The following is a 16,317-nucleotide window of genomic DNA, read 5'->3' on the forward strand; positions in this document are numbered from 1 at the left end:
TGAGCTGTGCCCTGAATGACCTTCACTTGAAGACATGAGGGAAAAATCCATGAGGGAGGAAAAGTAGCAAGTACTAAGTCTCTGAGCCCCATAGACCATGGTGAGGAATTGGGGTTTAGTCCATTCGCAAAGGGCAGTGTTGGAAGGCTGTAAGTGGGGAATAGTTACTGTTGTTAAGGTGACTGGCTGGCTGCTGGCTGCTGGCTGCTGGTGGAGAAAAGACTAGAAGGGAGCAAGGGAGGGGGATGGGCTGGGAGGCAGCCTAGGCTGGAGGTGCTGGTGATGCCTCACCCCAGTTCCCCATTGCCTTTGAAAGAGTGGCGAGCACGAGGAAGTTGCTGAAACCGCTGCATGATGAGTGGAAGGGGAATGAATGAGATAGGATAGTTCTTTAAGGTCAACGTGAAGTTCAGTTTGGCCTAACTACTGGTTTGGAGGGAAATAAAGCAGTACATATGGACCTTTTTTTGCTTCAGTCTGAACCAGAGAAGGAATGGAAGAGTTATCAAATAGCCACTAGAAAGGACACAGATAAAATTGTGAATGTCATGGCCTTACTTTCCTATTCACTCTGTGTCATTGTAAAAGTTTAGTAGCTGACTATTTGAAATTTGTGGAAATTTTAATTTTTTGGCTTAAACTTTTAGGGAGTGTTCAGAACCTAGTGTTTGTATTTCAATTACTTTAGTCAAGTCCAAATTAAATTCAAATTTCAAATAAATTGGTATAATCTTTGCTGAAATTGCCAGAGGAACTTGGTTGAAGCAAAACATTGAAAACATTTGCTTTTCGCAAAGAAGTCTGATGCTTGAACTTCATGGCTATTAATGTTAAAGATTTTATTTATTTACTTATTAATTAAGTGTTTATTTTTGAGAGAGAGAGTGAGTGGGAGGGGGACAGAGAGAGAGGAGAAGCAGGCTCCATACTGCCAGTGCAGAGCCCGATGCTGGGCTCAAACTCACGTCAAGATCATGACCTGACCTGAGACAAAACCAAGATAGGGGACGCTTAACCAACACCCAGGTGCCCCTACTTACTTATTTTTTAAATGTTTATTTATTTATTTTGAGAAAGTATGAAAGCCCATGAGCAGGGAAGGGGCAGAGAGAGACAGACAGACAGAATCCCAAGCGCTGTCAGTACAGAGCCCAATATGGGGCCCGACCCAGAGTTGATCTCACGAACTGAGCTGACATCAAGAGATGGAGGCCTAACTGACTGAACCCCCCCAGGTGCCGCGATTTTTGTTAAAAATTTTAAACGCAGGTAAGTATCTGTGGTAGTGTTTCAAGATGACCTAAAGCTTTTTTGCTCTTCATGTTATTTCACATGACCCAGGTGACTCCTCCAGGTGTTACCTTTGCCCATCCTTGGGTGTTAGTGAGGCAGATGTTTAAGCTCTGGAGTCAGAATTGATGTAGGGCAGCTATGTCTCCTCTCTGGTCTTTGGAAGTTGTCCTCTGTATTGAGTGGCAGTGATTAGACCACCTAATCCTTGGGGCTTAGAGTCTACTTATAAGTCGGTGAGCTTCGTAGAGGGAAGAAGCACCCCCTAGAAGAGATGCAAATTTGGGAGGGGGAGCTTCGAACGCGTCCGCGGACAAGAGAGACCAGGCATCCACCTGGAAAACCATTTCCAGGTATTGCAGAATCTTGGTCTATTGGGGTAAGCTTAGGGCTCTTATTTGCTGCGCTTCTCTTATTTCTAAGCTTCGATTTCAGTTAACGTGCAACATGTACTTATGTAGAACTGTGAAGAGTTACCCACATACAGCCTGAAATTCCACAGTCCAGATTCATTTGAGTTAAAACACTTTCAGAGAGACATTCCCTTTTCATCATCATCTGGCCATCCTCTACCTTACAATATTTTTTCCTCCTAGCACCAAACAGTACCTGTCATTGTATCATGGATTTGTTTGTTGTCTCACCTGCTTCACTAGAACATAAGTTCCATGAGGGCAGGAGTGCAGTTTTGTTTGCCGCTGTAACCTCAGAGGGGGCACGCCTCGCCACAGAGTAGATGCTGGCATTAGTTTTCTGGGGCTGCCATAGCAAATGGCCACAAACGGAGTAGCTTGAAATGACAGAAATTTATTCTCTCACAGTTCAGGAGTCCAGAAGTCCAAAATCAAAGTGACAGTGGGATTGACTGGCTGCTTCTGGAGACCGAAAACTACTCCATGCCCCTCTCTCAGCTTCTGGTTGTGGGCATCAGTCCTTGGCTTGTGGACATAATTACTCCAGTCTCATCTCCGTCTTCGCATGACCTTCTTCTCTGGGTCTGTGTCCTTTTCTGTCTCCTCTGTATATTTAAGGTCCACTCAGCCGGTATAATCTCATTTTAATTAATTACATCTCAAAGGACCCTATTTCCAAATGTGGAAGGTGACATTCTCAGGCTCCAAATGGACATTGGTTTTGGGAGGGATGCTATTCACACTGCAACACTTATTGTTTAACTTCTGTAAGCCTCAATTTCCTTTTGTAAAATAGTGACAAGCATTAGCTATTATTATATGTCTGCAACTATTTTAAAGCAGTTTATGATTTAAAAATTGCCATGACAGCCTATGCATTCTCCTTTTACAGCAAAGGAAAGTAGGTTTGTTTCAAGGATCAAAAACAAAATAGATATGTCACTTTGTGAAGTACTTGGTCACATAGTGGTTAGAAAATCTTAGCCACTCACCTGGGTGGCTCAGTCGGTTAAGCGTCCAACTTCAGCTCAGGTCATGATCTCACAGCTCATGGGTTCGAGCCCTGCATTGGGCGCTGTGCTCACAGCTCAGAGCCTGGAGCCTGCTTTGGGTTCTGTGTCTCCCTCTCTCTCTGTTCCTCTCCGGCTCACGCTCTCTCTCAAAAATAAGTAAACATTAAAAAAAAACTTGAAAAAAAATCTTAGCTATAATAATATAGGTAAGTGTGACTTAATCTCATAACTTCAAGACCTCTGTTACAAATGGATTCACAAATCAGAGGGGGAAAAATCTGTCGTGAACTGAGGCACCTCAGCTTTTGCTCATGTGGTCACTGTCAATGAGGTGGGCACTATCCCTCTGAAGACCAGGCAGAATGCTGGCCAAAGGTAGGGGCGTTTGGACAAATTGCAGGAAGGGGCCCTGTTGGTGAGGAAACAGCACTAGGTGGGCAAGGGCACTAAAAATAAAAATTCCTTTGGAAATTTTTCTGGACCAATTCTTATTCCTTTTCCCCAAATGACTGCTCTGGTATAGTAGAGGAGGGGACTGATACACTAGTAATAATAGGTACAGCAAAGCAGAAGGTCTACCCATGCTACTCTTAACATATGCACAATATTTCAGTGTGCTGATAAGGGTATGTTGATTTTGTCTTTTTAATTAAACTCCCCCCTGCAACAGTTAAATTTCCAGTCCACCTATTTCTTGCTCTTTAACAGTGTAAAAAAATCTTTGCCTCTTTAGATCTCAGCTAAAACTGCCACGTTCTAAATCCCCTAAAGACAGCCTCACGTTATTTTCAAGTATTTTTACATAGCTTATTCTTTGTGTATGTTTAATGCATCTCTTCTACTAGACTGACAGTTCTCTGAGGGCAGGAGCCCTTATTTTGTTCACCTGGTGGCTAGCAAATCCTAAATGAGTATTAGTTGAATGAATAGCTAAATAGATAGGTCGTGGGGGTAGCGTATCTATCTTAGCCACTGCTTGCCTATTACCGTCCTCGGAGGCTGGCTGCAGCTTTAAAATATCTTTCTCTTGTTCTCAAACTGCCTTCATTTGTAGTACTAAGCACTAAGGAGGTCTGTCATATATGTGACCAAAGTTTCATCTGTAAAATTATCCTTTGTAGAGATACATTCAGTATGTTTAAGAAGTTGATCTTTCCCATCAACCTCTTTAAGGTTTGTCTTATTTCTTTTAAATGATCTAACTAGTTGAACATACACCGGAAGTGCTAGACAATAAAAATTTCAAAAGGCTACAAATGTTTCTCTTGTAAAATTAAAGCATTTTAAGAGACTAGCCGGCGGTTGTTATTTTAAGTTGAAAAGCAAATGTGGCAAATTTTTAAAAAGGAATAACTCAGGGCATTGAAGATTACCGTGGGCCCTCTGCACATCCGAAGTACTTCAGATGTTATGAGACTTCTCACGTTTTTGTGATTTCTTACATTATAAACCCTTCGTACAAAGTATATAAAAATAGATGTTTCCTGTCATGCCACCAATACCTCAAGTATTCACTCTGGTACCATTGGTAACCAGAACTGGTTGGGTTTTGGGTTTTTTTTTTCTGGAAAGAAGTGTAAGGAATTCTTATCTGACACCAGCAATGCAAGCAGTGTTAGTTCTCAGAACACAGCTGGTGTGGAAGAGAGAGGGACACCCGTCCACACCAGCTATCTCCAATCCACTGCTTTATCTACTTTGCTTTCACAGTTCCTGCAGCACCTCCACCAGAGGGCAGAAAGTGGAAGAGAAAGGAGGGGACACAAATCCATACCAGCCTTCGGAATGCCTGTAGAGCCCTTGAGGACTGAATCCAACCCTCCTTTTGCAAAGGGAGTTAACTGTGGCTCAGGAAGGCCACGTGATTTGCTCAAGGTAGAGCCGGCTGAAGAATCCCCTAGGCTCTTCGTTTTCAGACTGGTGTCCCTGCAGTAATAACTTCTGATGAGGCAGTATTTCAATAAGAACACAGTCCTCAAGTTACAAGGCTTCCGGGGCATCCCAGCTCAGCACTTGTCTAGCCGTGTAACCTCGGACCGGCCACTTCAACTCCCGAAATCTTCCTCATCTCTAAAATAAACAGTAAGAGTACCTACTTCATAAAGGGGTTGATAGACCCAAAAGAGAGAATCTGTGTACAGTGCTTAGCACAAAGCTTGCCTCAGATACTAAGAGCTTAATTTTTTGAATGATGGTAAACTTGTCAGATACTGGATTTCAAATCTGATGTTTGGAACACTGATGAAATCAGCGTTTCAACTATTTTACTATATATATTTTTTACTGTTTCATTTCATTTCAGAAACAAAATACAGATTTCCCCCCAGTTGTACAAAGGTAGACAGTTTCCCTCAGCAATGTTATTCAAGGAACAGGTGCCTGGTGCATACTTTGTTGACTATGCATGACCTCCACCAGAAAAATGGAGATGGGTGTATTCCATGACCTCATGAATCATTTTTGAAATTTCCATTAAGATCTTGACCGAAGTCGGATAAAAACTCATTTTTCAGAAAAAAATGCAATGTAGTCTCCCTGCCCCCCACACCCCCGGACAGATGACAACTGTCTTGGCCTTCACACGAGAAAGGAATCTTTACCCTTGTAAATACCGGCAGTGCCCCCCTTGCTGTCTGCAGAAGAGCGGATGATAGCAAATGACAGAAAAGCAGGGTTGCCGGACCCCTCGGGGGCAGCCTGTGGATCCCTCCCTAAGAAATTGCCACCTGGGCTTATTAGGGAAGCAGCCTGAGGTTCCCCCACATGCCTGCAAAGCTCAGCAAAGTCTCAGGCAGTTTTGCAAAAGCAGTTTCTTCACCAAATATGTAACAGGAGGCAAGTTTCTATTTGTCTAATGCAAATAATGCTCGCCTTCAAAACGTTACATCTTTTTTTGAGAAAACAAAGTTGGCCTTTTATTGACAGTGCCCGCAGTTATTTCGATTTTTACTTGCCTAAGCTCTGGCTAAAAGAAAATGGTGTAGGATGTGGTAAGGAGATTTTGGGGCGCCGAGAAGTAACTCTTGCTCCCAACTGTTCTGTCTCCCAGGGCCCAAAATTTCAGGTCTTCTTTTCTTGCCGTCCTCGCGGGGTGTAAGTCTGGGGGGTGGGGAGCCAGCAGTCTGCTTGGCCTCCCCCTCTGCCCCTGAAGAGTAACTTCTTTGAATGCGAAAGAGGTGGGGTTGCGGAGGATCTGTCCTTAAGGGCTCGTATGGGTGGGACCCAGAGACGGCAGTGAAGGGAGGGAGTGGTCCGCGGGTGGGATCTGTGGAGCAGACAAAATGTGGGGCCCCTGTCCCTTGAAGTTCAACTTGTCTCTTCCTGAGTGAGGAGCAAGTCGTCCGTAGTACGCTCCCCCACCCCCCCACCCCCAAAGGGCACAACGGGGAAAGAAAAGCGACCAGGTTAAGAGTGGGCACAGGAAAAAGCGAGTCATGTGCTCCAGGAAACAGTCCCCAGCCCTGGCTCGGGAAGAGCGCTACCGCCCAGCCGGAGCCCCGGAGCAGGTAAGATCCACGAACTGCGCTTGCCCGCAAACAGGTCGGATGACCTCTCAGTGCAGATGAATTCGGGGTCGACCCCTCCTTCCCCTGCGTCCTCCTCCCCTCGGTGCCACCTTCCTCCCCCGCCGTCGGTGAGCTCCGGCTTGCCCGGCGGCGTTGAGCTCCCAGCAACCAGTCCTCGGGGCGCACGATCCTCCACGGGTCGCCCAGAGTCCGCGACCCTCGCAAGGTCATGAGCAGACTTTCCTTCAACGTCCGAGTCGGGTCGGTCCGGAGACCCCGCTCTCCTCGGCAGGGGCGTCGGCACGTCTCCCGCAGAGTCCCTCCTCGGCCGGGCGCCCTGCACGCGGCAAGTGGACTGGGCGGCGCATGGCCGCCGGGGGAGGCGGCAGCAGGAGCCGTCGGCACGAGCCCCTCGGGGATCCCCGGCTTCCCCTCTGCGCCAGCGCCGCGGACGCCCGGGACGCCCCGGCCCCGGAAGCACTGCGCAGCAGCCCGGGCGGCCCCAGACGTAAGCCTGCTTTCCGACTGCGCGCCCCTCGGTCTCCGTCCCTCGCAGAGCCGGGGCTCGCGCTCGCTCCCCCCGCGGACAGCCGGCCCATTCTGAGCGTTGGCTTATCCCAGAACCGGCCCCGCTTGCAGCGTGCCGCGAGCTCCCGCGTCCCCTGCGCGCCGACTGTCTCTGGCGCAAGTCCGCCTGGACACAACGGGCGCCGGCCTCCGGGGGGCTCAGGCTCGGAGCTGCTCTGGGTTTGGCGGGCTCCGATCCTGTCTTGGGAAGGGACCGCGCCGCCCCTACTTCGGGAGACGGAAGGGAGGGAAGGGCGTCACAGACGGCTCGCACTGGCCTGCGCCCCCAGGAACAGGGTCTGATTTGCGACCGCCCTTCTTTTTCGGGGTCAGGAGGGTCGCAGAATCCGCTCACTGCCAGGCGGTGCCGGCTGCACGGAGTCGGGGACCAGTGACCGCTCTGTGCGAGCGGGGACAGAGGGCTAGGCGGGCGGGAGGAGGGTGGTGTCGTGTCGGATCCTGTGGGGACTCTGCCCCAGCTCCCGTGGCGGGCGCCCCACCCCCGGTGCCACCAGCTTGGGGCCGGTGGATGGCGGTGTAGGCGCTTTTAGCACTGCCGGTCAATCCCAGACCGAGCCCCTGGCGCTCGGAGCTGCGAGCCCGACAGGAAAGCGGCCGGGCTGGGCATTCCCAGGGAAGCTGTCCTCGCAGTTCAGAAAGTGGAGCTTTCCTCCCGCGGGGAACCTCTGAGAACAATGCGCGACAAAGATCAATTCTTGGCTAAGCCTCCGACGGCTTCTGGGTACACATTTGTAGTTTTTAGGTTTTTGTCTTTGTAGAGTGGTTTGCTGGTGGAAACAGAACTCTGCGAAGGAATGCCCGACTGCTACCAGAAAGGGAGCCAAGTTCAGGATGTACTGACGAAGGCGGGATCATTATCCAAGAACACACACTTTAGCTGGCGGTGTTGAAATTAAAGATGCTGCAAAACGTTAATTTTTTGGCATGACCCGGAGAGCATGAGGAGAATTGCACCCATGCATCCCGTTTGCCCCATCACTGTTTTAGGCATTCCACTTTGCCTGGCCAAGCGGAAAATGGGGCTTCTTGGCTAAAGGAATACTGACCAGTACAGAACACTCGATCCGCAGGAAGCGCTCAAGCAACCTCCAGACTTAACCTGTTCCACAAAATCTACCCGGACATGCAAAGTGCACACACATACATGCTTTTGTGTTTGAGACTGTTTATCGAGGGTAGGGATGGAAAAAAAACCACAAGGGTGAAAGGTGCTGTTAGCTGGGGTGCCTTGGAGAGTAGAGTATGGGTTTTGGTGTCTAAGTTCAAATCTCTGGCTCTACCCCTTGAAAGTTACAAAGCCCTGGGCAAGTCAGATACTCCTGTTGAACCTTGATGTTCGACCTGGATCCAGCAAATGGAGATGATACTGTTGGCCATTTATAAGAATGCTGTGAGGATTAAGGAAATAAATATGTCCCGGAAAGACTATCCATGATAGTTGTACATTCTATGAAGTCTCCCTAACCTGTTTTTACTTACAGAGCTGGTCCCATCTCAGATCCAATGAGTCTGCCAGGCTTTTCTGCACAGCCAGGCTTCTGTGATTCTAAAGCCGTGCTCTCCAATAGAGTAGCTGCTGGTCACACATTGTTATTTAATTAGTGTCATTATTTAAATTCATCAAAATTAAATCAAATGAAAAATTCCATTCTTCAGTCTCACCAGACATTTTTCAAGTGTTCACTAATCCCACGTGACTAGTGGCTACCGTATTATGTTGATAGAACATCTTCAATGTGGAATGTTCTCTTGAGCTTTCTTTTACTTGAGTGATAATTTAATGAGGCTCTTGGATGATACAGTTTTTCTGTTCAGTTGCCTCCTTTTGCTTCTTTTCTTCCCAAAGAGTGGTTTTGTATAGCTAAATCACTTCTGTTTTGTTGAGGTCTTTGACACGGGGCACTTGTTGAATGGTAAATGGCTAGACTCCTTTATAAATCAACCAACAAGTGTGAATTAGCCACAAAGTCCTTGGGCATCCCCTCTCAGCCTTGATGGTTTTTGCTAATGTATTCTTTTCCCTTCACAATGAGCCTTATGGCTGATGGTTTTCCTAGTTTTAGAGCAGAAACTCTGACATAATAGAGGAACGCTCTTCTCTCTCCCTTATGCCCTCCCATGTTGTACCATTTTTTTACACGAATGACAGTTCTAGAATACTAGGTTCAATGTTTGCATCGAAATTTACTGGGAGTGTTCGATTTATTTAGATTTGAAACTAATACCTCTGCCTTATTCTGTAGGACCCCTTCCTGAACTCACTACCCTTTGACAGACCATATTTTACTTCTTTATTCTGATTATTTTCTGTGTCCTCCTACGCTGAGAAGGCAGAGATTTTTCTGTGTTTGCATTCATTGCTAGAAGAGCGCCTGGTACATAGTGGGTACTTATTAATTATTTGTGAATGAACGACTGTACAGAGGTGTATTTGGAACTAGCCAGGACAGATAGATGCTGAGTTGGTTTCCAAGGGCTCTGTAACAAATAACCACAAACTGGGTGGCTTAACACAATAGAAATGTATTCGCTCACTGTTCCAAAATCAAGATGTCAGCAGGGCCATGTCCCTTGAAAGTTCTAGAGAAGAATCCTTCCTCCCCTCATCCTAGCTTCTGGTGGCTGTTGGCAATCCTTGGCTCATAGCTGTATCACCCCAGGCTCCACCTCCATAGTCCTTCTTCCCTGTGTCTCCATGTTCTTTCCTCTTTTTTTTTTTTTTTAATTTACATACAAGTTAGTTAGCATATAGTGCAACAGTGATTTCAGGAGTAGATTCCTTAATGCCCCTTACCCATTTAGCCCATCCCCCCTCCCACAACCCCTCTAGTAACCCTCTGTTTGTTCTCCATATTTAAGAGTCTCTTATGTTTTGGCCCCCTCCCTGTTTTTATATTATTTTTGTTTCCCTTCCCTTATGTTCATCTGTTTTGTCTCTTAAAGTCCTCATATGAGAGAAGTCAAATGCTTTTTGTCTTTCTCTGACTGACTAATTTTGCTTAGCATAATACCCTCCAGTTCCATCCACGTAGTTGCAAATGGCAAGATTTCATTCTTTTTGATTGCCGAGTAATACTCCATTGTGTGTGTGTGTGTGTGTGTGTGTGTGTATATACCACATCTTCTTTATCCATTCATCCATCAATGGACATTTGGGCTCTTTCCATACTTTGGCTATTGTTGATAGTGCTGCTATAAACATGGGGGTGCATGTGTCCCTTTGAAACAGCACACCTGTATCCCTTGGATAAATGCCTAGTAGTGCAATTGCTGGGTCATAGGGTAGTTCTATTTTTAGTTTTTTGAGGAACCTCCATATGGTTTTCCAGAGTGGCTGCACCAGCTTGCATTCCCACCAATAATGCAAAAGAGATCCTCTTTCTCCGCGTCCTCGCCAACATCTGTTGTTGCCTGAGTTGTTAATGTTAGCCATTCTGACAGGTGTGAGGTGGTATCTCATTGTGGTTTTGATTTGTATTTCCCTGATGATGAGTGATGTTGAACACTTTTTCATGCGGCGGTTGGCCATCTGGATATCTTCTCTGGAGAAGTGTCTATTCATGTCTTTTGTCCATTTCTTCACTGGATTATTTGTTTTTTGGGTGTTGAGTTTGATAAGTTCTTTATAGATTTTGGATACTAACCCTTCATCTGATATGTCATTTGCAAATATCTTCTCCAATTCTTTCAGTTGCCTTTTAGTTTTGCTGATTGTTTCCTTTGCTGTGCAGAAGCTTTTTATTATGATGAAGTCCTAATAGTTCATTTTTGCTTTTGTTTTCCTTGCCTCCGGAGACGTGTTGAGTAAGAAGTTGCTGCGGCCAAGATCAAAGAGGTTTGTGCCTGCTGTATCCTCGAGGATTTTGATGGCTTCCTGTCTTACATTGAGGTCTTTCATCCATTTTGAGTTTGTTATTGTGTATGGTGTAAGAAAGTGGTCCAGGTTCATTCTTCTGCATGTCGCTGTCCAGTTTTCCCAGCACCACTTGCTGAAGAGACTGTCTTTATTCCATTGGATGTTCTTTCCTGCTTTGTCAAAGATTAGTTGGCCATATGTTTGTGGGTCCATTTCTGGGTTCTCTATTCTGTTCCATTGACCTGAGAGTCTGTTCTTGTGCCATCTTTTCTCTTATTATAAAAACACTGGTTATATTTGATTAAGGGCTAACCCTAATCCAGTATGACCTCACCCTAACTAATTACAAAGATGGACTTTCTTTCTTTCTTTCTTTCTTTCTTTCTTTCTTTCTTTCTTTCTTTCTTTCTTTCTTTTTTTTTAAATTTTTTTTTTCAACGTTTATTTATTTTTGGGACAGAGAGAGACAGAGCATGAACGGGCGAGGGGCAGAGAGAGAGGGAGACACAGAATCGGAAACAGGCTCCAGGCTCTGAGCCATCAGCCCAGAGCCCGACGCGGGGCTCGAACTCACGGACCGTGAGATCGTGACCTGGTTGAAGTCGGACGCTTAACCGACTGCGCCACCCAGGCGCCCCTCTTTCTTTCTTTCTTTCTTTCTTTCTTTCTTTCTTTCTTTCTTTCTTTCTTCCTTCCTTCCTTCCTTCCTTCCTTCCTTCCTTCCTTTCTTTCTTTCTTTCTTTCTTTCTTTCTTTCTTTCTTTCTTTCTTTCTTTCTTTCTTTCCTCGTATTCTTTTTAATTATTTAAATCCAAGTTAGCTAACCTATGGTGTAAAGACCCTATTTCTAAGTAAGCTCACATTCTGAGTTTCCAGTGGACGTGAGTTTTGGGGGACACTATTCTAGCCAGCACAGAAGCATAGATAGACAATCTTTTCCCTGCCTGGATTCCCAACTCCCTAGAGGTTGATTTTGTTTCTGGACTTTGCTGGATCTGCTTTGTTCCAAATACAGTCCACAGCGTTTGTTATTCTTACAAAGAATCACCACACGGGTTGGGAGGTTATGTGTGCTGTCCACAGCCCCTTCCTGAGCCTGTCACTGTTCCCAGCCCTGTCCCTGGCCTCTAATATCTCTTGGCTCAGGTGGAGCCACTGTGGTCCGAGAGCACTAGCTTGTCTGCCCGCCTCATCCATGAGCCTTTCTGCAGGGGTGTTTGCTCAGCTCTGAGCTCTGCTGAAGGGTGCCCATAAATTATGTTTTCCTCTCAGCCTGCTGGCAGTTGCCTCCATTAGCTCACCTTACAGCAGCTGTTTGAATATTCTCCTGCAGTACATTTCTACACATCCAAGCCATCAGAGCTGGTGGTGACAAGCGACATTTCAGTGCTCAATGGGGATCCAGGGTGGTCCTGTAGGTGATCCATCTTGCCATTCAATATCGATGTTGAAACTCTGTCAGCAGCTCAGGAGGACATCTGTGGAGAAAGGCCAGGCAGCCAAAGGTCTGGCTTAGGAGTGGGCAGAAAATATTGGGGTGGGTGGTGAAGAACGTTTTGGTGCCACTAGCTGTGCTTAGCCTGGCACCTCTGGGAGCCTTTTGGCTGAAGGGCACCTTTTATTTCCAGCAGTTGGGAGACTTTTAAAGAAAGGTCTTTGTGCAGCTATGAAAGTGCACCTCCAAAGCCATGAAGGTCATTCTGCTAAAGTGTCACAGTAGCACCAGGAAATCTTGATTGGGGGGTCCCTGAACCCCACGGGGGGGGGTGAAAAATCTCTATGAACAGTTCCATGTGAATTTTTCTGGCTATAATACCCTGAGAGGTTAAGAGTCTTGTGCTAGACCCAAATTGCTTCAGCTTATGAGAATCCAGCCACACAGCGTGGACAGAAGGAGGAGTAGATCCATCCATTTGCTCAACAAACACTTGTATGCCAGGCACAGTACTAGGCATTGGGATACACCAGTGAACAGAACACAAAGATTCATGCGCCTCGGGAGCTTTAGTTTTCAACCAAGCAATGGCACTTTATCAAGAGTGCAAGGAAGAGAGCTAGCTGTTTAAGTAGTATGAATCACATTGCTGGTCATTCTACCTAGTGCCCTGGAATGAGAACCCGAGATACGAGAAGGGGGTCTACTGTTAGTGTCGGAACACTGGTGCCTTTCTATGTGTTCGTGTTGCAGGTCTACATGTGATTCTGTGCCTTCTTGTCCTCTGACCTCAAGCCAGTTCATTAATCTGGTGCTAAACTGACGAGCTTGCTCCATCTCTGGAAAAGCTGAGCACGTGGAATTTGTTTACGGAAGTTATATTGGTCTCCAGTGTGGCACTTCTCCTAAGGACTTTCAAGGATTATTTTGACTGCCCACGATTTTCACCTTTGTGTGCCCATTTCAGAGCCTCATCCTGAAAGCAAGATGCTCCCTGAGTTTACTTCATGTATTTCTCTGTGATCATTCAGAACAATTTTGGTCCAAGTTGAACAAAAACAGGAAATCGCAAATGGGCATTCTAGTCTTCATCTGATACTAAGTTGCTCTGAGACTTTACAGAAGTCACTTAATCTGATCCTGGCGTCCTCATGTGTAAAATGAGGTAGTTGGACTAGATGCTCTCCAAGCTTTCTCTGTCTAAAAGCTGAAGTGTTAATGTGGCAGAGAAAATGAGCAGCACATTGTACCATTTTTTTTTTCTTTCCTTCCTCTCTTTCCAACCTTTGAGAAGTGCTGTCTGGGGAAGAAGCATCCTAGCAGATCTTAACGTCTGCTTCCCTCTTTGTGGCTCTTTTTGCTGATTCTTCTTATGGTGACCATCTGCCAAAGTGCAGAATTGCCTGTTCAACCCCAAGGAAGACTGATCAGGGAAATCCGATCACCAGAGTTCCAATCTGTCTGGGATATCTTTTCTGGCCAGAAGTCAGAGCTGAGCATTTCACCAATGCATGTGGCTTGCGGGTGGTGGAAAGTGGGGCGAGACAGTCTTGGGTGTTGGGGTCTTCCAACAGACAACCCGGGACCAAGTTGGGAGCCAGGTGTGCCTCTGGGTGTAGCTGAGGAGCAGTTTGACACAGGAGAAAAATCATCTTCCTTAAATGGCTAGGTAGGACATGCACCCCTCTGTATTCAGTTAAGAAATAATAATAATAATAATAATAATAATAATAATAATAATAAAGTGTTCAGAGTAGCAAAAAGGAATAATTTTTTTTTTTTTTGAAAAAAGGAAGAATTGTTGGATCCCTGAAAGTTAGGAAGCTTGGTTGTAAAATAACTCAGGAAGTAGAGTGAACCTGATTAAACTGTTCAACCCAAGCCTGGAAATAGGCTCAGGGCAGCCCTGGGTGCTCATGCTTGCAGACCTGGGTCAGACTCTTGCTCGTCACTTAGGAGCTGGTTGTGCCTCCAGCAAGTACGTTTTCCTTAGGCTCAGTTTCTTTCTCTGAAAAATGGGAACAAGGTCCCTCTCACAGGATTATGATGGAGGATTCAGTGAAATAATGCTTTGTGGAGGTGCTTTGTAAGAACACAAGTTGCTAGAGATATATATGTCTCTACACATACCTAAATATATAGATATATATATTTTTTTCAGTTACTGTTTTTTAGTTACTGTTGTGCATGTCCCTAGATGATATCCGTCTTGATTTGAAATCTCAATTCTGTGTTCAGTTGCTCTTCCTAGAGAAGGTTGAAAGAAGAAATGTTGCTCTCTACATCTGGGCTCCCTTCTAAGTATGAGTATGACAAAAATAAAGCAATTGCAATTTACCACTACCTTCCTTCCTTTGCGGTCTATAGCAGCACTGTCCCTTAGAAATACAATGTCGGCCACATGTGTAATTTAAAACTGTCTAGTAGCTACATTTTTTTTTTTAAATTTTTTTTTTTCAACGTTTATTTATTTTTGGGACAGAGAGAGACAGAGCGTGAATGGGGGAGGGGCAGAGAGAGAGGGAGACACAGAATCGGAAACAGGCTCCAGGCTCTGAGCCATCAGCCCAGAGCCCGACGCGGGGCTCGAACTCACGGACCGCGAGATCGTGACCTGGCTGAAGTCGGACGTTTAACCGACTGCGCCACCCAGGCACCCCTAGTAGCTACATTTGAAAAAGCAAAAAGAAACAGATTAATTTTAATAATGTATTTTATTTAACTCACTGTATCTGGAATTTTATAATTTTAACATGGAATCAATATAAAAATTATTAATGAAATCTATTCCTTTTTTTTTTTTTTTTTGAGTGGGGCAGGGAAAGAGAGAGAGAGAGAGAGAGAGAGAGAGAATCTTAAGCATGCTCCAAGTTCTGTGCAGCACCTGATGCCAGGCTTGATCCCACACCTCTGGGATCATGACCTGAGCCCACACCAAGAGTCAGATGCTCAACTGACTGAGCCAACCAGGCGCCCCTATATTACTTTTTGTTTATAACAAGCCTTCAAATTTCAATACTCTTACAGCACATCCCAATTCAGATGGGTCACATTTCAAATGCTCAATAACCACATGTGGCTAGGGGCTAGTGTTTGGATAGTATAGAACCATATGGAGTATGATAGGTTGAATAGTGCCCCCCCCCATCCACGTCTTAATCCCTGGGATCTGTGAATATCACCTTATATGGCACCAGGGACTTTGCAGATGTGATTCATTAAGATTCTGAGATGGGGAGATTATCCTGGATTATCTGGGAGGACCTGCTGTAATCAACAAGTTCTTGGACAGGAGGGTCCATCAGAAGAGGAAGCAATGAGATGGTGGATGTGGAGATTGGAGAGAGGTGCTTTAAAGATGCAGGAAGGCCTACCAGCCATGCCCTACAGACAGGGAGCCACTAAAAGCTGAAAAAGGCAAGGAAACAGATTCTCCCCCGAGAGCCTTCCATAGCAAGTGGCTCTGATAACACCTTGACTTTGGCCCAGTGAAACTGATTGCAGACTTCCGACCTCCAGATTTATAGGGAAATAAGTTTGTGTTGTTGTAAGCCACTGTGGTAGTTTGTTACAGCAGCCATAGGAAACGAATTCCTTACTAGTAGCCTAACAGTAACATCATTTCTAAGACCACTTTGAGAATGGCTACATCACCTTACACAATTAGAATTATTGGCTTCATCGCGGCCCAGTCTAGGGTACCTATGCACAGTCATTCATTCTTAGGGTTGGCATGCGTCATGGCCATTCTCCCCGAGCAGTGGGGTCTGTTTCTGACTCTGACTCGGTTGCAGCCCTTGATGGCAAAACTCAGTTGATGTCTTGTCATTGTCCTTGAGAATGAACAGCGGAGAGAGGTTTTTCACATTAGGGTATACAGTACACAGGAGGAAAAAAGGTGTTCAAAAAAAGTTACTAGCTCTCTCTACCATTCGCTCAATGTTTTCCTACATCTAAAAATGTACAAAGAATTAATGTCTCTTAGTTTGCAAAAATGTACTGCCATGTGGATTTGGTATGGGTAAAGGTTTACTCTTTTTTTATTTTTATTTTTTTAACGTTTATTTATTTTTGAGACAGAGAGAGACAGAGCATGCCTGGGGGAGGGTCAGAGAGAGGGAGACACAGAATCTAAAACAGGCTCCAGGCTCCGAGCTGTCAGCACAGAGCCTGATGCGGGCCTCGAACTCACGGACCGCGAGATCATGACCTGAGTG

At 45.7% G+C, this 16,317-nt stretch overlaps 1 protein-coding gene across 5 annotated transcripts in view; it reads left to right on the plus strand.

The window, feature by feature from the left end:
- Nucleotides 1–5,944: 5,944 nt before the first annotated feature.
- CORIN (corin, serine peptidase) overlaps nucleotides 5,945–16,317 on the plus strand; it is a 256,107-nt gene continuing 245,734 nt past the window's right edge. The window contains exon 1 of one of the 5 annotated variants that reach the window (XM_086705122.1): nucleotides 5,945–6,222. In XM_086705122.1, the coding sequence (XP_086561248.1) occupies nucleotides 6,151–6,222 (72 nt within the window). In that variant the 5' untranslated portion in view covers nucleotides 5,945–6,150. Of the gene's footprint in view, nucleotides 6,223–6,256; nucleotides 6,731–16,317 lie in introns of those variants that run through there. The other 4 variants (XM_086705120.1, XM_086705119.1, XM_086705121.1 and 1 more) reach the window with 4 other exon arrangements.

Source organism: Puma concolor, chromosome B1 (genome assembly GCF_028749965.1).
Source record: "Puma concolor isolate L17-30 chromosome B1, mPumCon1.1.hap2, whole genome shotgun sequence".
Classification (NCBI taxonomy): Eukaryota; Metazoa; Chordata; class Mammalia; order Carnivora; family Felidae; genus Puma; species Puma concolor.